Source organism: Akebia trifoliata, chromosome 16, assembly GCF_017979445.1.
Source record: "Akebia trifoliata isolate Shusen 1 chromosome 16, ASM1797944v1, whole genome shotgun sequence".
NCBI lineage: Eukaryota > Viridiplantae > Streptophyta > Magnoliopsida > Ranunculales > Lardizabalaceae > Akebia > Akebia trifoliata.
Window position 1 is genome coordinate 31,600,238 of NC_141390.1, and position 24,044 is coordinate 31,624,281.

The 24,044-nt window shown below is 35.1% G+C and overlaps 4 protein-coding genes across 4 annotated transcripts; 2 read left to right on the forward strand and 2 right to left on the reverse strand.

Annotated features, from left to right (window-relative positions):
• Positions 1–700: 700 nt before the first annotated feature.
• On the reverse strand, positions 701–5,505 carry LOC147383592 (ADP-ribosylation factor). The gene is made up of 7 exons (XM_086427332.1): positions 5,348–5,505; positions 3,066–3,221; positions 2,407–2,477; positions 1,514–1,633; positions 1,235–1,353; positions 1,047–1,128; positions 701–933 (listed from the first exon to the last, which is right to left on the reverse strand). The coding sequence occupies exons 2-7, from the start codon at positions 3,211–3,213 to the stop codon at positions 928–930; spliced, it is 546 nt and encodes a 181-aa protein (XP_086283458.1). The 5' UTR covers positions 3,214–3,221; positions 5,348–5,505; the 3' UTR covers positions 701–927.
• A 1,772-nt stretch (positions 5,506–7,277) lies between these two features.
• On the reverse strand, positions 7,278–13,364 carry GLB1 (nitrogen regulatory P-II-like protein). Its single transcript, XM_086427331.1, has 8 exons — positions 13,124–13,364; positions 12,953–12,998; positions 12,744–12,771; positions 11,077–11,164; positions 10,111–10,178; positions 9,904–9,973; positions 7,645–7,680; positions 7,278–7,504 (listed from the first exon to the last, which is right to left on the reverse strand). The coding sequence occupies exons 1-8, from the start codon at positions 13,314–13,316 to the stop codon at positions 7,431–7,433; spliced, it is 603 nt and encodes a 200-aa protein (XP_086283457.1). The 5' UTR covers positions 13,317–13,364; the 3' UTR covers positions 7,278–7,430.
• Positions 13,365–17,366: 4,002 nt separating this feature from the next.
• Positions 17,367–21,493, forward strand: LOC147383594 (protein FAR1-RELATED SEQUENCE 5-like). The gene is made up of 4 exons (XM_086427966.1): positions 17,367–20,764; positions 20,867–20,936; positions 21,103–21,239; positions 21,357–21,493. The coding sequence occupies exons 1-2, from the start codon at positions 18,862–18,864 to the stop codon at positions 20,932–20,934; spliced, it is 1,971 nt and encodes a 656-aa protein (XP_086284092.1). The 5' UTR covers positions 17,367–18,861; the 3' UTR covers positions 20,935–20,936; positions 21,103–21,239; positions 21,357–21,493.
• Positions 21,494–21,951: 458 nt separating this feature from the next.
• LOC147383595 (uncharacterized) lies at positions 21,952–23,926 on the forward strand. Its single transcript, XM_086427967.1, has 5 exons — positions 21,952–22,088; positions 22,168–22,255; positions 22,425–22,762; positions 22,837–22,965; positions 23,520–23,926. The coding sequence occupies exons 2-5, from the start codon at positions 22,237–22,239 to the stop codon at positions 23,556–23,558; spliced, it is 525 nt and encodes a 174-aa protein (XP_086284093.1). The 5' UTR covers positions 21,952–22,088; positions 22,168–22,236; the 3' UTR covers positions 23,559–23,926.
• Positions 23,927–24,044: the final 118 nt, after the last annotated feature.

A 24,044-nucleotide genomic window follows, 5' to 3' on the forward strand; every position in this document is an offset into this window, starting at 1 on the left:
CACTGAATATTAAGAATCTCAACAAATTTAAGCCCTTAACCCACTTAGGGGGCACTTAATCTAATCCAATTGATGAAAAAATATCGTCAATTGAGGGTCTGATTGATGTTTAAAGACAGTCAGGATCTAATTTTTTTTGGGTTATGCAAAGTCAAATCATCCTCGAAAAGCTTTTTCTTACTTTGCAATTTTAAGAACATTAATTGGAATCATTAGGTTCAAATCAGGGTCAACAATTGCCAATTTGATCCCGAAATCCGATTTTTAAATAAATGAACTCTGCAGGTGCTGATACGAATTTGAATAGGCTAAGCCATCCCTAAGAAACCAATTTGACATGTATTGATATAATTTGATTTAGATTTAAAATATAATTAGTTTTTTTTTTTTTTCAGTTAAAATAAGGATCAGTAGATGCTACACACAAAATCTCTTTTTTTTTTTTAATTAAAAAAAAAAATTTTAATTCTCAACAATCATTTACAATTTACAAACACCCATAAGTAGGGAGAATTATTTTTTCCACTTACAAAATCTAATTTTTTTTTATAATTATAAATATATATTCTCAACAATGCTGCTTCCCAAATTATTTCACTCATTTAATTCTTTCCCTTACAGCTATAGTTGATCTCTGGTTCACCTTTTCCTGGCCTGGAAATTTTACAACCCACTCGCAGGATAATATTAAGTAAGAGAATTTCAATAAAATTTTCTGAATTATTCTTGGATATAATAAGAGAAACAAATGCCAATGTTTGTAACAGAAACCTTAAACAAAGGGAGAGCAAGCTTGTAAGGAGAGTTCCTTTTTTCTAGCAAGATCAGATCTAAAGGGGAAACCAATACATCAAGTAATAATAGTAGTAGTAATAGTAACATCTCTACTCCAACACTGATTGTGGCACAAAAATCATCCCCAATCTTCTATGCCTGCAATGAAGAAAAAGATATGAGCCAGACCCAAAAGACATGTTCTATATAACAATATCGAATCTCCATATATTGTATAATCTTGCATTTGCAACGTCTGTATAGATTTCTACCTTGTTAGCAATGTTGTTGGAGAGCCAGTCCAGTCCCTCATACAGCCCTTCTCCAGAAGTTGCACATGTGCTCTGGATGTACCTGTCAGAGAGAGAGAGAGAAAGAGACAAGTAATGTTCATATACAAATAGAGGAAAAATAGAAATTATTTATACCAAGACTGATAAGTGATGTTTATTTAATTTACCAGTGACGCTGACGGAGGGAATGAAGACCTAGCTTATCAGTGATCTCGGCAGCGTTCATTGCATTTGGAAGATCCTGCTTGTTCGCGAACACAAGCAGTACTGCATCCCTCAACTCATCCTGCCATGCACCAAGCAATTATAATATAACAAAGACTATTTAAGCCGACTGACAATGTTGAACATAGTTTAAAGAGACGTTTCTAGATCTGTTCCTTTTCGTAGATGAGATTGATAATTAACTTAGTATAGTCGGTTTTTTTTTTTTTTTTTGTTATTACCTCATTCAACATCCTGTGCAGCTCATCCCTAGCCTCGACCACACGATCGCGATCATTGCTGTCAACCACAAAGATAAGACCTTGGGTATTTTGGAAGTAATGTCTCCACAAAGGGCGGATCTGAAATGAAATTGACCCACAGAAAGAAAATCACAAATTTTATGAGGTTTTGCCACTTGGTTAATTAAGCCAAATTGTTAACTTCAATCACTTCAAGTGTGGATCTATTATCAAATAAATAACAAAACAAATCCCAAGACTCCTTACCGATTAACTAGGGTTACAACTTGAGTAGGTAGGGTCTGGTCGAGGGGTAACCCAATTGCAGACCACTCAACCTAAGCCCAACCAACCCACTCTGAGGTGCTCAGCGCAACCCCATCCCAAAAGCACTCGGACCACGGCCCAAGCCTGTCTCGGGTTAAGTGGTTGGGTCTGGTTTGTCATTCTTTCTCAGGGGAGAAAGAGAGTAACCCCCAGGTTTGTATGTATCAAGCGCCTTGGTATGTTGGGTGACCTGAGACCTTAGCCCAAGCCCAACACAACTTTTGATCAGGCTTAGAAATCTAAATCTGATTTAGTAACTTCTAGCCTAAACCAAGTCCAAATATCCAATGTTAAACCCTACTATTAACTCACAAAATGCTTTGAAATGTCAAGCATGATGCAAAGTCTTTGATGTAAGAAAGTATGGGTACACCACAAAGGTACGTCCCAGACAAGAAGGCATATATGATGAGTACAACCCAGGTGAGGCATGCACCTTTTCTCAGAGGTTTATACCTCCAAGGCGTGCTCTTTTCCTTATTTCATTTTGTTTTAGGGGATTAAAGTTGGAACTTGAAAGAATTATTGAATCTTTGAGTCAATAAAGAATTATTGACCATACATACCTTGTCTTGGCCACCAACATCCCAGACCGTGAAGCTAATGTTCTTGTATTCAACAGTCTCCACGTTAAACCCTGACAAAGAAGAGCGTGTGAGCTAAAAGTAAGAATGTATGCAGCTAATGTGGGCTAAAAAAAGTTAGGGTGGATTCCTACATCCTTAATTAAATATAAGTTATTTCTAAAACAGCACCATCTTAATAACATAGGATATCACATCTGCCTTCATCCATTGAATTGCATTTCCAAGTAATTTTTTTTTTCGGTCCATTTCTTAAGATTTCGTATATCCATTCAATATCTCCAAGTCACCTAGTTCATATCTCCACATGCTTTGGCCCAGTCTGGCCCACACGTGCGAGGGCGTTTTGAGTTTAGTCCCACATCAAACACTCATTGCCTTATCTCTCTCCTTATAAGCTCTTGAGCCGCTCCACTCATTGCCAATTGATTTTTGTGTTGGACACTCCAAAACCCCCCACCCCCACCCCTTCTCAAAAAAAAAACTACCCAAACAAATTTAATTATTAACCCAAGCGAGTAAGATTCATATATAAAGGTAAATTATGCTTCTACATATTATATGCGTTAGCACGTACAAGAAAATAAATAGGACAACATTCACACAGTTCATATATTAGAAAGTTAGAATGTAAAACAAACCGATGGTAGGAATAGTGGTGACGATCTCTCCTAGCTTGAGCTTGTACAAAATGGTGGTCTTACCCGCAGCATCGAGACCTACCATAAGAATACGCATCTCTTTCTTGGCAAAGAGCCGACTGAAAAGCTTGGTGAAAGACAGCCCCATCTTCGTGCCTGATGATTCAAGCAATCACAAGGGAGGTCAACCACCATGTCATTCCAAGCATGGTTTAAAATATCGAAATTATTAGTATCAGCCAAGAGCGATACGAAACATTCAATGTTTTGGGTTTGTATCGAATGTATCAGCCGATACCGTATCAATTTTTTCATTAACTGAAACATTCGACATTTTAAATCATGATTCCAAGAATACCTTGTATGGAAAGTAAGTTGTTAATCATTTAACATACAAGAGCAGGTCGGTGATACACATGCATGGATATTTGTGGAGCGCTGGCCACACGTGTTCAGGTACACAAGCGCTTAGCATGTGTGGATAGCAAACACTTTTGGAATGTTTTTTTTTTATAGAAAATTAAACAATGAATATGATAAATTCTTACTTATAAAAAAATATCATAAATTCTTAACAATTTGAAAAGCAGATTTTTACGGCAAATATCTTTGAAAAATTGAATCAAAAATAAAATCTGTTCATGGTGGCTAAAAATCTGTCAATTTACGGGTGTAGTGTGTGGAAGGGGATTCTCAATGTTGGTGAGGAGTTCGAAAAATGGATTAGATTTAAAGCGGGGAAGGGGGACAAGGTGAGATTTTGGGAGGATAGTTGGTGCGGTACTTCGCCTCTAGCAGTTCAATTTCCGTCATTGTATGCCTGTTCTCTGAAAAAGAACCAGTTAATACAACAGTGTTTGATTCACAACGATTCTAGTTCTTCTTGGGATTTGGGGTTCAGGAGAAACTTTAATGATTGGGAGCTAACAGAATTGGCATCTTTCCTAGATTTCCTGCATTCAACTCATCTCAACGAAAGTGAACAGGACAGGTGGGAATGGTCGAGGGCTAAGGATTCGAGATTCTCTGTTAGTTCCTTTTACAAGTGTCTTACCCCCCTTGCCGAGAGATCCGTCTTGGGATCCATCATTTGGTCTAAGTCAGTTCCTTCTAAAATATCTTTTTTTGTTTGGTTGGCCTCCCTCGGGAGGATTCTTACGTTGGATAATTTGATTGTTCGGGGGTGGATCATTCCAAATTGTTGTCCACTTTGTTTGAGGGATGGAGAATCTGTAGATCATCTTTTAATTCATTGTTCCTTTTCTCACAATATCTGGTCAAATTTCCTTGATCTGTTCCGGATTCATTGGGTCTTTCCTTGTAAGTTTTCCTCGTTATTAGTAGAGTGGGCCAACAATGCTTTCTCATCCAGAAAAAGATTCCTTTGGACTATACTTCCCTCGGCTATTGCTTGGGGGGTGTGGAATGAGAGAAATAACAGGGTGTTCAACAATAAGATGAGAAGTCCACACGACAGTTTTTTGGAGATTTTGGGGTATTTGTATCTTTGGTCTAAACAGAACATCGACTTTGGGGGAACTTCTTTTGATGACTTTGTTTTTAGATGGAACTCTTTATGTAACTCTTGAAGTTTTATCTTTTTCTTTTCTTTTTTTGTTTTGTTGCTCTTTGTGAGGCCTCCTCAGCCTCCTTGTACTCTTTTCCACTTTATCAATAGATTATACTTATCAAAAAAAAAAATCTGTCAATTAATCAACCATATCCCTCAAATTCAAAAGGAAAACCACACAAAATAAACGAAACCAACAAATCAAACCTTTCTCACACAGATCCATAGAAAAAACAATGAAATTGAATATTACAAAATATATAAATGTTTTATAACCAAAGCAACCAATCAACCATATAATTAGATCTCATTCACTCATCAGCAATCAAATTAAGTCAGATTAGAACAAATCGATCGAATTTTAGGGGAAATGAAGCAAGATACCAAATTAACATGAATTTCAACCTCGCGGGCATAAATGAACTAATCAAGGCAAGAATCCATCCATCAAAATACAGATCAGCCAGATCGTATAACAAATTCGATCAAACAAACACAAATTCTAATAGATAAACCGAATCAATCGAGAATTCAACCAGCTCAAGCTCTAATTCTTAAAAACTTAATCGAAATACCAGCAAATTTAATCAGATCTAAGCAATAATCCAAATCTAGGGTGTCAAAAACCGTAATTCAATTCCTAGAAACAACGGATCGGAGAGAAAAATAAAAAAAAGACAGAAACAGAGAATCAAATTTATATAAATCTTACAAGAGAAGGAAGGAAGTTGGCGGAGATCCTTGCGAGGCCGAGGAGCTGTCGTCCACAATTAGCCACCCATGAAATGTAGGTGGGCTACATATATACGAGATCGAAATAAACGGGCGTTAAAACGTCGTTAGCCTTTGTGGGCCAAGCGTTAAAAGCCTGATTTAAATGGGTCTTGGATCCAAATCAAGTCCGTCTCCTTTATTGCACCATTCACAGGTTTTAAAACTTTGTTTTTGACGTCTCGTCTCGTTCAACAATGAGAAGAATTAACCGTGGTTTTAAGTCTCGTCGGACCCATTTGACTTGTATATCCATCCCGTTGGTGGACGATATTGAGACGTATCAGACGAGTCATCTTGATCTTGGACGAGATTTAAAACTATGGGTTCAACTACTCATATCTGATTTGAATTTTGAGAAATAGAATTGATTTGAATTTTTTGTTTTAGTTAGGCAAGCAAAGTGATTAGTAATCAATGTGAAAGTGGACTCAATGAAATTTGAACCTAGGTGCTTTACCAACTTCGAAAAGTTGACAACTTTAATCGATTTTTTTTTTTTTTTTCTGGATCCTACTTTAGGCCAACATATGGGTACTATGAATAATAATTCTAATTTTTCATTCCAATTTTTTTTCTTCCAAAAATAGATCTTTCGAGATTTGGGTTTTATATTTATGAATTTCTCAATACCACAAACAAGTGATACAAACATTAAGTGTGTGTCTAATAACACTTTTGAAGTCGGAATGGAGGTGGTCCATCTTTAAAATTCAGACTTCAGAAACTTTAACTCGTTGCTTCATTTCAGATTCTAGATTTCAGAATCGAAATCCAGAAGTTTTGAACTTAGATGAGGGACATTAAATGGATCCAGAAATTTTAAACCAGAAATCAAAAAATAGAAATAGTTCCAAACCTTAGAAGTGTTACTAAACATAGCCTAAGCTAGGGCAAAAGACAGTTAAGGTTTGTATGATTGTACGAAAAGATCGATGAATTTTTTTTTTATTTTTCAAGGAAAATAATAGGAAATGCTAATGTTATTCTTTCACAGTTACTCGTTTCCCTAAAACTTAAAAACCAATTCTATGTTCACATTTCCTGGGTGGTGCAATCAAAATAATAATAGCAAACATTTTTTAAAAAATCGTTTCCTCTTGATCTTATATCAAAAAACTGATTTTTCAGATAAAAGGTTTTCTTTGCAACCATACACAATCTTAACAAATTCAGAAACTCTTTCAATTTCTCTTTGTAATCATACACTTAACAATGAATGCTAAGAATTTATGTTCAAGAAGCTTAGAATATCTTGAATCTTGTTCGAAAGAAGGCTCTTAGTTGAACTATTAGAATTGATTTTCAAGTGTAAGCAAGTGGCAGAATTAGATATGGGGTGCTTTAAATTTTCTTTCCAAGTCGAGCACTGTCCACCGTACACATGGCAAAAAAAAAAATCATCTAAAGTCTAGATTATTTATTGGAATCAATGACGTAATCAAATTATAACCCCAAAAATCAAAGCTAAGTGACGATTCATAATTCATATCAATATGATTAATCAAAAAACCGTTAATGCATTCCTCCGTAACTCATAATATATATATATATATATATATATATATATATATATTTTCTACTAATGAAGTTAAAATAAAGAAACAAAAATAGCAAAGGCTCGAGCGTGCACCATACACACTTTTAGAGCATTTTCATAAGAAACATCGAAACCTACGACAAATCATATTGGACCTTTATATCACGCACACATATTGTAGGTCATGTGAGCCTGTAGCCAAGTGTTTGAAACCCCACAAAGCAATGAATTCCTTGGAGCCACCCTCTAGGGTCCGTTTGACCCTCGATTCAACCAGTTGCATGTGACCATGGGATTAATGACATTCAAATTCAAAACTCAAATGAAAAAATTGCACCAACAAGGCCCTCATCTCAGAGCAAGAGTTTTTAATTGTGTATAATTATGTGGGTTTGGTGAGTCCAAGTTTTCTCTTTATGATAATAAGAGATGATAAAAAAAAAAAAAGGGTTGGATACTAGTCCTACTAATCTCAAATAGCGCCTCACACATGTGTCGCCGTAGAGATCATATCTGAGTGTCCACCAGCCATTTTCTCGGCCTTTTCTCCACGCTCACCTGACAATTATGCAGATAAGCCAGATCAAGATATTAACAACAAGAAGAAAAGCCATTCTTCCTCAGATTTGCACTTATTGAAATAGAAATAGGGTGTCACTACAATGGGAAAACTGATCTTTTGGAAGAATGAAAGTTACCCGTGCGAACTCTAATAATATCTGTAACTGGAATCACTGCACAAACAATGCAATCTCATTAGAATTTCAATCCATTAATGAAGTCATTTAAATCATTAAAGAGCTTGATAATGATACTCAGCCTTTCATATTGAGCAACTTATGTAAGAAATTTCTTTATCTTCCCTGATTACAGGGCTCTAAATTATCGTCTGGTAATAGGATTTTTCAAATGGGTGTGATCTAATAAATCTGTTTCAAGTAACATATTTGATTTCCAAATACACTTTTCACTTTTTATTAATTATTTTATCTGTCAAGCCTCTTCCGATACAGTTGTAAGGAATATGCACATAGACAAGTGCATCGAAGAAGGTAAGTGACGAGAGCAGCCGTGTACAATGCAATGTTAAGCGGAAGTAAAATATAATCAGGTGAAATAATTCTATTTGTTTATAGTGTTAGGTAAGTATCCTGTCCTAAGGGCACATTTTGAGTATTGCTTCGCCCTGATGTGTGCCTCGAGGCATATGCCCTCAACACCTTTAAAAACCATGGCATATACAGTGTTGTCAAATGCAATTGCATATGCTATTTTTTATCAGTAAATCACATATGCGATTTAGTGATTCCAGATCATTATGCCATTGCATACAAAAGTATGCGATGGCATATATGATCGCATACTGTAATATGCGATGGCATAGTAAATTTAACTTTTTTTAATCTATCTTCTCTGACAAATACCCTATTCCCACCCTCTATTCCTACATCATTCTAAGCCATTTCTTTTACTCTTTGATTCACATATACTCTCTTTAAATATTATTTTCCAAAATATTGAGTTTATGAATTCTAGCACAAGATCATGGTATCCAGTGATTCAACTATTAAAGTGGAATCCATTTGAAGTAACCAAAACTTGAACTTGGTAATTAAAGTAGAGCCACATTCATGTCATGAAATAGTTTATACATTATCGACTATTTGGCTTATTGACTTCTTTTATTCTTGTTACTAAATGACTAAATGTAATCAATTTTATTCAATTTTGAAAATGAAAGCTATCCAAATGTATTGTTCTAGGTTTGTTTTAATTTTCCTATATTTTTCTTATTTTTTGAACATTTTTTTTTACTTATTTTTATTTATATTTTTGAAATAAAAAAAATTAGTTTGTGCAACATGCGATTTCGCACATGCGCATAGCATATGTTGGTCGCATATGATATTTGATAACATTCAGTATATACGACAAAGAACAACACCACCACTAATGATAAGGACTTTGTTGCAAAACAAAAGCCACATAAGGGAGAGAGGAAGGCTAAAAATGAAGTGGATGGAAGCATGGTTAGAAGTTCATGCTGCTTTGGAATGTTTCGGCAGAACATTCCGATTCTGAAAGCAGACATAACATTGACTCCAAAACATTCAATGTTTCGAGAATCTTTTGGTCAAGACCATTTTGGTTTTCTCCTGACCGAAACATTAGATTGAAACGAAATTTTAAACCTTGAATGGAAGTATTAAAAAAAGATATGAAGACATGTGTTGACTGAAAATATGGCTAAAGATGTAGTTGAATTGCAGAATAGGAATAGGAATCATGTTGCCAACTCCAAAATATGGAATTAGGCGTAGATGATGATGATAAGATAGTTACACACTAGTAGTAACTCCAAATACAAAGTACAGCTCAAATAGTTATATACAAAATATCAACAAATTTGTCACATAAAAGCATTAAAATATCAAATTGTAGAAGCATAATGAATCCCATCGATGAACTTTTTGTCTTTTACCATTATGGGTCTCTTGCAAATTCTAGCACATATGCAATTAATTTATAGAATGCTGATATATATGGGTCCCGTTCAGCAACAAACATTTTGACAAACATTTTGGCAAAACATTTTTCAAAACAAGGGTTAGAGGTTTTGGAATGGGCTGATTTTTGGTGAGGATGATCTCTACGGCGAGGAGATCATCCTCACTAAAAATCAGCCCATTCCAAAACTTCTAGCCCCAGTTTAGAAGCTGAAAAATCGTGGACCGTCCATTTTTTGTAAACCATTTTTGATGGGGTTAGAAGTTTTGGAATGGGCTGATTTTTGGTGATGATGATCTCCTCACTGTAGAGATCATCCTCACCAAAAATCAGCCCATTCCAAAACCTCTAACCCATGTTTTGAAAAATGTTTTGCCAAAATGTTTGTCAAAATGTTTGTTGCTGAACATTTCCCGATATATATTGCTTTAGTGAGCCTAAACACTTACAGAATATCTTGCCATCACCAATCTCTCCAGTTCTTGCCTCCTCAATTATCTTGTCAATAACTGCTTCAACCTGGATAATATCACATGAAGGTATGATATTAGATTGAATCAGATAGACTTGCAAGTACATGCAATAGAACCTCCCACTTATATATTTCAATCTGTAGTTCAAATTTAAGACAAATTCAACTAGGATATTATATGTACCTGGTGCTTGCACACCACAATCTCCAACTTCACTTTAGCTACAAATTTGTCTTCAGAAAATTCAGAGCCTATAAAGGAAAAGTCAAGAATAAATTGATGGAAAGATTGAATAAATAACAAAACCTGCACAATCCAAAGATTGAATAAATATATATATACATACATAGATGCATACACAAGGGTTTGGAAAAACAAGAAAAGCCGTTATTTGCACATTTTCAAGAACAACACTGGGTGGGTATTGAGGGGCCCTCTCTTTGGGCACCATGTTTAGTTCCTGAACATTAAGCCAGCCTTATATTCTTGAAAAGAGGCATTAACATAGCACAGACAGCAGATTATGAGTGTGCTCGAGTAGAGTCTTCTCGCGTTTACAAACAGCCTTATATATGGACATACTTACTCTCTATCGTTACTCCTATTTGTACTCTCTCTTGTGGGGCTCATATAGATATCATTTTAGATGATCAAACAGAACAATGAGTCATTCTCAAAATGAGGATCATAGTTACCAAAAAAATTCCATTTTAACACTACTAACCAAATAAAATATTGACTTAAAAGGTCTTAACATAGCATAGGTAGCAGATAATGAGTGTGCTCTAGTGATGTCTTCTTATGTTTCCAAACAGCCTTAAATATATAGAAAACCTTGTTACGATCTTTCCAATGATCCAATGCAATTTATTTTTTCTAATTCTGAAATTGATATTCGTTCATATTAACCGCTAAAAAAATTTCTTTCTTTTATGGTCAATAATGAGATAGAGAAAGATAATATAGCTATTTTCAATGCCACACAAAAAGGAATTTTTACCAGTGAAATTTCATTATTATTCACTAAAACAAATTAAGTAACACCATTACTAGAGCATCGCAAGTGCCCTTTCCTTCGAACAAGGAGCACATGTCTCTGCTACTTCAACAAATTGATATATTCAATACCTCTAGAAGATGAGAACTTACCAGCCTGCCTTTCAGTTGACCCACCTTGAGCACCAAAGCCTCGAACATCAGAAACTGTGACACCGCGTATGCCCATCTTCAACAGACCCTATATTTTTCACACACACACACAAAAAACAAAAACAAACAACAAATCAAGTATGCATGCACATCTATTAGGGGGAAAGTATGACTTTGCTACATGAGATGAGAAAATTATTTAAACCTTTACATTAAAGATTTATTTTATTTTTTTTCATTTCCTTTCTTGACTTGGGTAGTTTAATGAACACGGTGGTATTGGTTCGTTTGGTTGTTTGGTTGTTTGGATAGTCCACTCTCCTAATTTCGGTACAAATAGCCTTTTACATGTACATAAAGTGAATAATAAAAGGGAGAAGAGAATTGTCTTTTAAGAGAAGTGTGCTCGAGAGTATATCTATGGGAGGCCATAGCAGCCTATCTTGGAGCTATGGTCTTGTGTGTCATACACTATAGGGCCTTTGAATGAACCTTCGGAAGCATCAAATATGGCCATATTGCTTGTTTAATTCACAATCAATTGACGTTACCTTTCCCCCCTCCTCCCCAACACTCTCATTAGTTGAGTTTTCTTTGAAGTAAACCAAATCGAAGAGGCAGCACGTCTTCCAAGTATACTTTGATATATATATTATGCATAAAGATATTTGATTAAATCATCAAAAGAGGATGGGGTCAAGATGACCCCTAAAAGGGAAGAAAAAAGGAAAGAAAAAGCAAGAACAAAACTAAGCAGAATCCAAGTTACAAATCACATCCCATTGAACAACAAAATCCTCGAAGAAGACCCCCCTTGAACTCCTTGAAAAGCTTTCCCCAAAAAACGATCAGCCCAACACCGAGAGAGTAACTTTGTGATATGAGTGCACCTTGGTCTCAAATTTGGTCATGTTAACACGATTTTGAGAATGTCTCTCATTGTCAACTTTATCAATGCCTTATCCTACATACTAGGTCTTCATGAAGATTCAAGGGTCGGCAACATGGAGCCTTTTTCACTATCCAATCATTGACTTTGGAAACAATTTGAAGATTTTTCAAGGAGTGGGTTGTCAACCTGATCCAACCCACTCCTTTTTGGCTAGATTTTTCAAGGTTTGAGTTGACTTGGGCAAAAAAGGTCGATTGATCCTGATTAAACTAAGGGTCAAGCCCAGGAAAAAAACATCAGGCTACCTAAGTAATCAAAGCACGGCATAAATACATACATACACAAACACATGTACCCAATAACCAAATCATGAGTCTCCGACCAAACCAAGTTTCAAGTTTTAGAAGATCTTCATTATCCATTGCATCGAAACCTTGAAACTATAACAATGCAACATCATGTAATCGGGTGGTCGGGTTCCGAATCCAAATATTTTTATTTCTCTTCTACTGTCTTTTTTTTTATATACATTTTTTTTTCTATTTTCACTCAATTCAATCAATTAGGTGAGTATGATTGTTCTAGATAGTTCAATATTTAGGGACCATTTTCCAAATAAAGTTCTTTTGGGAGGAGAGTTTAATGTGGACACTTAGTGTGTAAATAATGTTTCAGTTGAATTTTATTTTTGTGATTAGTTGCTACTTGTTTGGAAGATATAACATCTCCACACCTTATCCCAATTCTATAAAATCAAAGATTACTCAGTTCTTACCGAGGAAACCTGTTGAATCCTCCAGGGTCTTCATTGTTCCGAATTCACCACAAGAACATATGCAACAAAAATGCATTAAAAAAAACAAACTATTTTAGTAAGAAAATTTAAGGAAACCCCATTAACAAGGGAATCAAAATGCATATTATCAATCCCAGAACACAAAAAAAAATTATTAAAATAAAAGACTAATAGATCGAATACTGCACCTTAAAATAGCTTCTATTTTGTAAAATTTCGCCTCTGGTGTGTAATCTAAGAACAACAACCCCAAACAGAGAATCATCAAAAATCCAAATACCCATTTAATGTTTCCCTCATAAAATCAAAACCCAGAAATATTTTTGCAAGAATTTGAAGGAAACAACCTCAACTCGTACCTGGTATGCTCTGGGCTCTTACAACCGGGAAAACATATGCATTTCTTGCGTGTTTGGTTTGCAAATTGAAGTGTTGAACTTGGGATTGCTTCAATTTGGGACGGAACAACTTCGAATCAGAAAATTCTTTGAGAGGAGAATAAAATGGATTAAGAACTCCTGATCTCGCCGTGGTCAGCATTGATGCAGCCATGGTTGGAACAACTATCTCGACTGTACTTTGTAGTTTGAAGACGTGTCGCTTAGAGTGCTTAATAAGACCGAGCTGAGTCTTTATGTGGTGGGCCTTAGTACTTATTGTTGCTTTGACTTTGGGCCCCCATATTGATGGTGTTGGCCTATTGGGGTAATGCTTACACTTACCTAAAACCTTGGAAAAATTACTTGGAGGACCCTGGCGAAGGGATTTCCTTCTGATTAATCTCTAAGTTTTAGGGCTTCTCCTAATAATCCATTTAATAAAAAATTTCGTTCTAATCAGCCCTTGAAATTCACTGCCCATATTTCTCCCGATTGAAACCCCAAATGTGCTCTAACTGTTGGAACTTATCATTTTCATCCCAAAAATTGGATTTTCGACATCCAAATCGAGTTTCTTGATACTTTAGTCCAATAAAAAAGTTTTGATAAGGAAGAAGAAGTTATTTTCAAAATTTATTTAGAGCATTTTGAAGACGAATGTAAAAAAAAATTATGCTTTTTTAAAAAAATTATTTACTTTTAGATGAAAATCGATAAAAAATGGTTCTTTCAACTTGAAATCATTTAAATAAGTCGTTATGTCATGTTTGTAGTAGATCTTTCCATGTATTTAGTTGGAAGATCTCAAAAACAAAAAAGGGATGGGTTATACAACATTGAATTCGACAGCTTTTAAAAATTGTTGAGTTCAATAATAAAAAATGTTAAACTCAATAATGAAAAGTGGTGAGCTCAACAATGAATAAAAAGTGGTTAGCTCAACAATAATAAGCGGTGAGTTTGACAATAAAAATGTTGACCTTAACAATAAATAAAAATTGGTGAGCTCGATGGTGACCTCAACAATAATGAGGGACCAATAAGAAATAAAAAATTTGTTAAATGGATTATCAAGCTACTACCCCAAATTCAATAACTATTTAGAAATAAATCCCTTTATCAGGGTCCTCCAAGCAATTTTCCTTAAAATCTTAGGTATGTTTTCCCTACAATCTATGTAAACAAAAGGCCCACATGAAGTTTTTTCTTAATCAATAAGTTACACATTGCCTATTATCAATTGCACTCCATCACTTAAAAATTCTCCTTTAAAAGAAACCCAACAAAATATATTAGCATACCTAATCATATATATATATATAAGGTGGTGTTCAGAGGTCCTAAAGAGAGCCAAACATCTTTTCAATGTATGGGTTAGAGGTTTTAGAATGGGTTGATTTTTTATGAGAATGATCTCTATGATGAGGAGATTAAAAGTGGTTTATAAAAATCAGATAGTCCACGATTCTTCAACTTGTAAATTAGGATTAGAAATTTCGAAAAAAAATTGATTTTTGGTGAGGGTGATCTCTTCGTCATAGAGATCATCCACACAAAATATCAGCCCACTCTGAAACTTTTAACCCCTATTTTCAAAAAGGCTTAACTCTCTTTAAGACCTCCTAACACTTCCCATATGTATATATATATAGGGTCCCGTTCAGCAACAAACATTTTGGCAAACATTTTGGCAAAACATGAGTTAGAGGTTTTGGAATGGGCTGATTTTTGGTGAGGATGATCTCTACGGTGAGGAAATCATCCTCACCAAAAATCAGCCCATTCCAAAACATCTAGTCTCAGTTTACAAGTTGAAAAATCGTGGGACCGTCCATTTTTTGTAAACCATTTTTTATGGGGTTAGAAGTTTTGGAATGGGCTGATTTTTGGTGGTGAGGATCTCCTCACCGTAGAGATGATCCTCACCAAAAATCAGCCCATTCCAAAACCTCTAACCCATGTTTTGCCAAAATGTTTGTTGTTGAACATTTCCCATATATATATATATATATATATATATATATATATATAATATATATATATATATATATATATATATATATATATATAGGGTCGCGTTCCTACGACCTCCATTTCGACCCTCATCGCGACCCCCGATATCAGCCATACGATTTCCGTTAGATCTACGGTCCAGATCGGATATATCAGCCATACGATTTCCGTTAGATCTACGGTCCAGATCGGATGTAGTGGTACAATCGATTGTAAAATAACGAATTTTCGTTATTTGCAAACGCCTCCCCGTAAACATTAAAAAAAAAAAAAAAACAGATCTGATTTCTCCATCCATCTTCGTCTTCTTCTTCACTCTCTTCCTCTTCGACTCAGATCTCCTTCTTCCGATCGAAAACACAGATCAATGTCATCTTCTTCGTTTCACTCTTCGATCTACCAACTATTCCAACCCATCGCGACGATTCAAACTGATATTCGAATCACCCAAAAACGAAGACCCAAAAACAGATCTGTTTTTTTTCAACTTCGTCTGCTAACGACGACGATCTTCTTCTTCCTCTTTGTTTGCGACGGCGTCGACGAAGGTCGCAGCTTCGTCCTCATCTCTCTCTCTCTCTCTTTCTCTCCAAAGAAACCCTAAGTTAAACCCTTAATTTATTTTTATTTTATTTTATTTTTAGTCTAAAATGGTGAATGGTTTTTTGCTTATGCACATCTTTGTGTTGATGTGAGGTACTAAATGTGGATTCGGTGTCTATTTCAGTTAGCTTCGAAATCAAAACGTTTCATGAAAATGTTTCGATTAGTGTGGAAATTGATACAATTTTCATGGAAATGATGTGAAAATATTAATGAAATTTTTATGAAACTGTAAGAATGATGAAACATATACTAAAACAGACTTGAAAGTCATCGAAATAGAACCAAAGGGTGGTCGTAGATCAGATAGAGAGATGCCACTCTTTTGCCTTGGAGAGTTTCATGGTTCTCTAGGCTATTAATATCCTTGTTTTTTGAGTTTCTTTGTGATTGGGATTGTGTGTGTGTGTGTGTTGGTCCATTCTCCTTGTGATTGAGTTATGGACTTCAAATATCTTTCCTCTTTCTACTCTCTAATAATATGACCCACAGTTAAATTCAATTGGATACTGAGGCTCTTGTACTGGGGCTCTGCTATGTTTGAGTATGGCTAGTGTGTTGGAATCTTATTTATGGTTGGTTGTATCTTGGAAAAGCATCTCTGGTCAGGACTAAAAAAATTTTATTAAAAACTTTGGTTCTATTTGTTAAATTGGAAAAAAAAAATGTGTTGAATTGCTTTTAACATTTGTGTGTTGTATAAAAATGTGTTGAAGAGGAAAAAAGCTTTGGAAAAAATCAGAAATATTTTTTAGAGAGAGATGAGGAAGACGGCGATGGGGGTTGTTGCATATGTGAGTTTAAAGAGAGCTTTGGAAGAAGATGAAGAGGAAGAGAGCTTTGGAAGAAGACGAAGAGGAAGAAATCTGATCTGTTTTTGAGAGAGAGATGAGGAAGAGGAAGAGAAAAGAAATCTGAACTGTTTTGTTATTTTTTACGGGGAGGCGTTTGTAAATAACGAATTCTCGTTATTTTACCATTGAATAATTGATCTGGACCGTAGATCTAATGGAAATCGAATGGCTGACATCGGGGGTCGCGATGAGGGTCGAAATGGAGGTCGTAGGAACGCGACCCATATATATATATATATATATACAAACGCCTCCCCGTAAAAAATAACAAAACAGTTCAGATTTCTTTTCTCTTCCTCTTCCTCATCTCTCTCTCAAAAACAGATCAGATTTCTTCCTCTTCGTCTTCTTCCAAAGCTCTCTTCCTCTTCATCTTCTTCCAAAGCTCTCTTTAAACTCACATATGCAACAACCCCCATCGCCGTCTTCCTCATCTCTCTCTAAAAAATATTTCTGATTTTTTCCAAAGCTTTTTTCCTCTTCGTCTTCTTCCAAAGCTTTCTTCGTCTTCGTCTTCTTCGTCCTCTTCAAACTCACATTGCAACAATCCCCATCACCGTCTTCCTCATCTCTCTCTCTCTCTCTCTCTCTAAGTCGTTGCGAAGAAACGAAGAGCTCGGCCGAACCCCAGCTCGACAGAAACCCAACTCGTCATCCCTCCCTCTGCTGGAAACGAAGACAGAACCTCGGCTTCGTCCTCATCTCTCTCTCTCTCTCTCTCTCTCTCTCCAACAGAAACCCTAAGGTAAACCCTTAATTTTTTTTTTCTTATTTTTTTTTCATTTGTTTTTTTTATGTATCGATTATGACGAATCATCGACAAATTTTGTTTTCAAAGCTGCTTTGTTTCATTGATACTGAGTTATGGTATATTATACGTATGAGTTTGTCTAAATTCAAAATATCCAAGTATCCACGAAATCAGAAACCCTTAATTACTTTTTATTTTAAATTTCTTCAGTTATTCTGAGTTTTATATATGTTTTACTGAAAATTTTACAATCCTTATGTGTTTAATTCGAAGAAATGGGTTCGAATGGAAATTCCTATGCGTTTTTTTTTTTTTTTTAATGATTGTTCATGTTCATGTTAATCTGCCTTATGTAAGCTGCATTTTTCTCTATCTAATAAATTGTGAATAGCTTATTATCCAAAACCTTCACAGATTTGGAAATACACTCTCAAATTTTTTATTTTGTTTTAGATTTGTATTTGTTAGATTTAACATTAACATGATCTTAATCCTAATTGTAAATAATTGTTGAAGTTGTTTCAATGTGTTCTAACACTTTGTAATGTTGAGAATAGGTAAAAGTTGGGGTGCCAATAGAAACACTCTCTCATTATTTATTAGATTTAGGATTTTATATAAGCCTAATCCTAATTGTAAACGACACCTAAAGTTGTTTCAATGTGTTATGACGCTTTGTAATGTTGAAATAATTAGTTGAACCAAGCTTTTGTAATGTTTGGATTGTGTGTTTTGATATTTAACTATGGTGTGATAAATTATTTATGAAATTGGGGATGTAATAAGTAAATTTTGATCACTTACTCATTCATTACAAGTGGCCTTAGAGATTTGGTCATATTTTCTAAGGCTATCCAGGGTAAGTTAACTAGCTATTTGACACACATGCCACTAATCCTTTTGTGGATTTTAGAAATGGCTTTCCATTTATTCCTTTAGATAGCTTCGAGTATCACTGATTTGAATGTAAGAAATATAAGTTGGCAATTCCTTTTGTATTATTATTTAGATGTTGAATAAATAGAAATTTCAATATATTTTAGTTAACCTCAACTGGGACTTTGTTAATTTGTTTTAGATAATTCTTCATGGATACGATTGACGTTGACAAGTGTGGAAGTGTGCATGTGAATGAAAATGTGGGATCATCTTCGATTATGGAAGTAGATATTGGGGAACGTGTTGATTGCCCCAGTCCTAACAAAGATGTTCGAAAGTTAAATACACCATATGTTGGGATGGTTTTTGATTCAAGTGAGGAAGCAAAAAAATACTATGAAGAATACGGACGTTAGGAAGGGTTTTGTATTCGTGTACGAAGTAGTTTAAGGACAATAAGAGGTTCAAATGCGGTGACTGGGATAAGATATGTTTGCATACATGAAGGCAAACATACACAGAGGATAAAAGAAGATGCGATAACAGATGAGAATGAAAAGGGGAAGAAGAGAATTGTAAGAAATTGTTCTACTTTTAAATGTGGATGTGAAGCAAACATGCGCATTGTATTCGACCAACGTGTAGTAAAATGGAGAGTGTCGGTTTTCAACGATGATCATAATCACAAGGTTGTCACGCCATCGAGGAGAATGAAAATGAAGTTGAATCGAAATATGCCAAGCATAGCTAAGGATCTAACAGAAACATTTCGTAATCAGAACATTCAAATTAATAAAATTCCATCAATTCTTCGTGGAGATATGATTGGTTTTGATGATAGAGACTGTTACAATCACCTTCGAAATGTTAGGCGACAGGATTTGGAAAGAGGTGATGCACAATGTGTACTTGAGTACTTTATTGAAAAACAGAATGAAAATCTACAATTTTTCTATGGGATACAATGTGATGAAGATGGGAGAGCAGTTAATTTTTTTTGGGTGGATGCGAGGTCAAGATTGTCATATGAATATTTCGGTGATGTAGTTACATTTGACACTACTTATAGGACAAATAAGTACAAGATGCCGTTCGCCCCGTTTACTGGAGTCAATCATCATTTTCAATCTATCCAATTTGGATGCGCTCTTCTAGGAGATGAAACAGAGACTACTTTTGTATGGTTGTTCGAGATGTGGCTTAAAGCTATGAGGGGAAAACATCCAATTTCAATAATCACAGACCAGGACTTGGCAATGAGGAATGCAATTGCCAAAGTTTTTCCCAACAGCCGTCATCGTCTATGTATTTGGCACATTCGGAAGAAATTTGTGGAGAAATTGTCTCATAAATACTTTGAAAATTCTACTTTCAAAAGTAAGATAGAAAAATGTATTTGGTCGACATATTCTGGGGAAGAGTTCGAAAAACAGTGGCATAATGTGATTCAGGAAAATGGATTAGAAGAAAATGAATGGTTGCAACACCTATTTGAAATACGGGAATCTTGGGTGCCTACGTATAATCGAACAACTTTTTTTGCTGGTATGAATACCACTGGGCGTAGCGAAAGCATCAATGCATTTTTTGATGGATTTGTTAATTCGACAACAAATCTCAGAGAATTTGTTGTGAAGTATGAAGAAGCTTTGAAAAATATTTTGAAAAAGGAGAGTGATGAAGATTATGAGACAGAGCACAAGTTTCGATGTGTCAATGATAACGACTTGCTTTTGAAACATGCAGCAACAGTTTATACGAGAAGTATATTTGAAAAATTAAAGGAAGAATGGGTCCAAGTTTTCCGATATAAAGTTGAAAGAAGGGAGATGGAAGAAGGAATTCAGACGTTTTTTGTGAAAACAAAGTTTGGCGAGCCTGATGAATTTATTTTAAAAATAAATGTGGATACCTACGAGGGTACATGCGATTGTAAAAAATTTGAGTTTCTTGGAATTGTTTGTCGGCATTTTTTAAAGGTGTTCACACATCTTGACATTGATGTTATACCATCACACTTTATTATTGAGAGATGGAGACAAGGGGCCAATAAATTTAGGGTGATGGATGTACAAGTAACAATCGATGGTTATGAACCTTCCGAAGCATTAAGATATGGCAATATGTGTAAACAGACTGCTACATTAGCCAGTTATGCATCATCTTCAATGAAAGCATACGCATTTTTCACGAATGCCGTAAATGATTTGTCGAAACAAATTTATGCAATTAAAATGGAAGAAATGACAGAAATTGTTGCTCAACCGAATGAAGAGGCACATGAAAAAGGAAAATGTAACCTATCTCAGTTACTTTTAGACCCGAATGTCACGCAAACAAAGGGTAGAAAAAAGGATGACAAGGGAAAAGAAAAAATTGATACTACGGGTCGGTTGAAATCTAGTATTGAGTTGAGCCAACAAAAGAAGAAAAGAAAATGTGCATTCTGTCATAAACTTGGACACGATAAGCGAATATGTCCTGCAAATCCAAATAGAAAGAAAAAAGATTGTATTCAAGGTAATTATAAGTATCTTTATAAACTAATGACTTGATTTAATGCATTTAATTGAATAAATTTTAAGTAATGTCTTATTTATTTAGTTATGAATTTTTCCTCAGAAATTGATGATATACAAGAATTGGGCAAAGACATGGAGAGCGATCACGAGACCTTTCATTTGGAATAAGGGTATATTATGTTTGAATATATTCTCACTTAATGATTTTCTTAGTCTGTTGGAATATAATATATTCTCACTTACTGATTTGCTTAAGTTGCTCTTTTTGGTAATTCCTGAAAGTATGGTTAGTGTTTTTTGGTTGTTTATTGATTGATTTGATTACTAAATTTGCAGAATGTTATAATTGACCAAATACTACTAGAACCTGGAATACGGGTAATTGTTGCTATGTGTACCAAGATGCTGACATATATCTTTTTGATGATCTTTTTAGTGCTGTGGATGCTCACACGGGAACGCATTTGTTTAAGGTAACTCTTCTTTTTTTGACTTCTAATTCCTTGTTATTTCGTTGAATATAATTCTGAGTTGTTGTTCACTAGTAACTGAGATTTTGATTTTTTTATTTTCTTTTGAAATCTATGTAGGTTTAGCTCATTGGGTATCCTTTCAATGAGACTATAGCTTTTTATTTTACTTTTTTTCCCCACTGTTTTGGTTAAATAAGCATTTAATCATCAAGGGATTCTTATTTGTGCAAAACATATGTCTAACTTGGAACGAGCATGAAGAAATGAATGATACTTCTATTTAAGGTATAGAAATTGCAATCAAAACATAAACTTTGCAATTCTTGTGATTTATTTTGTTGTAGAAGTCAATTTCGATTTAATTTTTTTAAACAGAATTTCAAGATTTAAATCGTCATTTATATGACTTCCCCAACAACAGAGCCATCGGTGGTTCGAAATCTAGGTTCCCATTTTGAATTAAGAGTTCTTAATGTTCTCTTTCCACAGATTTTATATCATGCAAGGGAACATCGCATCTTCTGATCACATCATTGCTGAACTAATCGAAATGGGATTTGAATTATCACTAGTTTTAGAAGCTAAAAAGTAGTGGGTCCATCGCTCAACAAGGCAGTTGAGTTCATTTTGAATGCTTCTGAGAGAAAAATTAAGTGTAATCCATTGGGTGCCTCTAATGGTTCAACTAGTCGAGCATGCACTTTAGGCAAAAGGGTTACCTCTGCCTTCCATTCTCCTCGTCAAATGAAATGGTTCAAGGATTTTCATCCTTGAAGAGTTTCCAAAAGGAAGCTTTGGAGCCTTGGTTAGCTAACCGAGATTGTCTCGTTCTTGCTGCAACAGGATCGGGTATGGATTTTTTATATTTTTATTTTAATTAAGTGAATTGGGTGGTTGTAATTGAGCTGAAGACCCCTTACAATGTCAGGATCAAAAAGAACAAATGAGTTTGCTTCCTCCTCACAAACTTTGTCTATAGGAAACAGAGAGCAGTCCTATGAAGATCCTATTGAAGAGTAAGTTTCATTTTTCAACTTTTTATTTTTATTCTTTTATTGAAGAATTAGTTCCTTAACATCAATGTAGAGTTGCTGATAAAATTAACTAAACTTTCCTCCCTTTTCCCTGTGACAGATTATGTCATGCTTGCAAAGAAATCCTAATATTTTGAAGTCCTTTCTTCAGGTTACTATATGCTGTTTTTGTCGTTTCAAGTGAGAATGCAACTGTTGCTGAATTGGCTGCAACATTACAGGGCAGCCCAAGGCCTTGCTCATGTTGCTTTTGTTGTTGATGCTAATATAACATCCTATCTCATGATGGGTTCTGTTTGTAGTACGCTTGAGTTGGAAGCTGTGTCAAATGTTCTCAATGAAGCAAAAGGTCTGAAAGTCTCGCAATCTAGATACAAGGAATCTTTGACTGGCAAAGATGAGGATTGGAGAATGCAGGACTTACTGTATCAATCAGAGACTTGCGTAGAAACAACATTTCTGAGACACCAGGAACGGTACTCTGTAGAGGTGGGTCTGTTGGTAGTTTTATCTGTTGTGGTCCATGTTGCTTATTTTAATGAAATTGTATTTCATTCTTGTAGTTCGGCAAAATTGATGCAAAGATCGTTCACACTGGCATTTCTATCTTGGCATTGGAGTCAAAGCTTGGGTCTTTTTCTACCTATGATCACCGGGCAATTTTGTTGCCTTTTCTGAAGTTATTCTTGCAGGTAAATAATGGTATTTTTACCCGATTTATGAACCACATCCTAGTTATCAGCCAACTCATATATGTAACAGGACATAGTTTGCACGATCACCCATTTCTATGGATTCTACAAGCACTGTCAAACAGACCCGCACGGCCTAACAGATCAACCATGCACCCATATCACACCATTATTCCCCATCTTGTTTGCTATTATTTTCTACATGGGTTCATTGACCTCAATGTTGAGAGAGAAATCAACATCCAATTGAGCTATGGGCCCAACTTCTGTTTACATTTTTCCAATATGGAGACTGTTTGGTATCTGCTACAATCAATCTGTTTTGTTATATGGTCATCCACGCAGAAGAGAAAAAACCATAATTTTGAATGGACTTTCATGTAAAATCCAATGAGAAGAAAATTATTAAGGGTCTCTATGATTGCACATGGTAAATATGTTTTTTAGGTCAATGATTGTGTGTTTTCCATGGAATTCATTTTCCTGTCCAACTTCTATTTACTTTTCTTCACTGGTAATGGGAAGAATAATAATCTTTTTCTCTTTAATGTCAGGTGAGGATAGGTTCTCAACTTTCCAAAGTAGGGATATAAGGAGTTCCATGGATTGGGTGGGGAATGAGTGGGTTGATATCAAGGCAAAACCAGATATTCTTTCATCCATTTCTGCAGCTGTCAGTCCTAGAATGAAGCTTTCTACTTGCTTGACTGTCACAATTACAGATGTGTGGTAGTTCAAGCTCTTCCTAGATCAGCTTAGAACCATAGTTGAATGTTTTCCATTAAGTCCAGACTTCTATTTGTGTTGTACTTATGTTCTTTAGGCCGTGAAGTCATTGTCTAAAATGTTTCTCATTTGTAATTTATGTATCGTCATGTTTAAACTAATCAGCTTGTTTGTATTTTGCACCTTGGAATTCAGTTTATATTAATGGTCATGTTGAGTGGATCATAAATCTGAAGCAGGTCAGGTGCAAGGGTAACTAAAGATGAACATTGGATCAAGTTCAATGTGGTCTGAGTTGTAATTCTCTCCTTTTGGTTTGTTGAGAAAGTGACCCATTCAATAACATACAAAAC

What these genes read in the sequence shown, in the direction of transcription:
- LOC147383592 (XM_086427332.1), bottom strand. Translation starts at nt 3,213, where the DNA reads ATGGGGCTGTCTTTCACCAAGCTTTTCAGTCGGCTCTTTGCCAAGAAA. An exon ending in CACCACTATTCCTACCATCG is followed by an intron (nt 2,478 to 3,065) that starts GTTTGTTTTACA and finishes CTTCTTTGTCAG; the next exon opens with GGTTTAACGTGGAGACTGTT. An exon ending in ATGTTGGTGGCCAAGACAAG is followed by an intron (nt 1,634 to 2,406) that starts GTATGTATGGTC and finishes ATTTCATTTCAG; the next exon opens with ATCCGCCCTTTGTGGAGACA.
- GLB1 (XM_086427331.1), bottom strand. Translation starts at nt 13,316, where the DNA reads ATGGCTGCATCAATGCTGACCACGGCGAGATCAGGAGTTCTTAATCCA. An exon ending in AAGAGCCCAGAGCATACCAG is followed by an intron (nt 12,999 to 13,123) that starts GTACGAGTTGAG and finishes TGTTGTTCTTAG; the next exon opens with ATTACACACCAGAGGCGAAA. An exon ending in TGGTGATGGCAAGATATTCT is followed by an intron (nt 7,681 to 9,903) that starts GTAAGTGTTTAG and finishes TTGTTTGTGCAG; the next exon opens with TGATTCCAGTTACAGATATT.
- LOC147383594 (XM_086427966.1), top strand. Translation starts at nt 18,862, where the DNA reads ATGCGCATTGTATTCGACCAACGTGTAGTAAAATGGAGAGTGTCGGTT. An exon ending in GAAAAAAGATTGTATTCAAG is followed by an intron (nt 20,765 to 20,866) that starts GTAATTATAAGT and finishes ATTTTTCCTCAG; the next exon opens with AAATTGATGATATACAAGAA.
- LOC147383595 (XM_086427967.1), top strand. An exon ending in AGGAACGGTACTCTGTAGAG is followed by an intron (nt 22,763 to 22,836) that starts GTGGGTCTGTTG and finishes TCATTCTTGTAG; the next exon opens with TTCGGCAAAATTGATGCAAA. An exon ending in TTCTGAAGTTATTCTTGCAG is followed by an intron (nt 22,966 to 23,519) that starts GTAAATAATGGT and finishes CTTTAATGTCAG; the next exon opens with GTGAGGATAGGTTCTCAACT.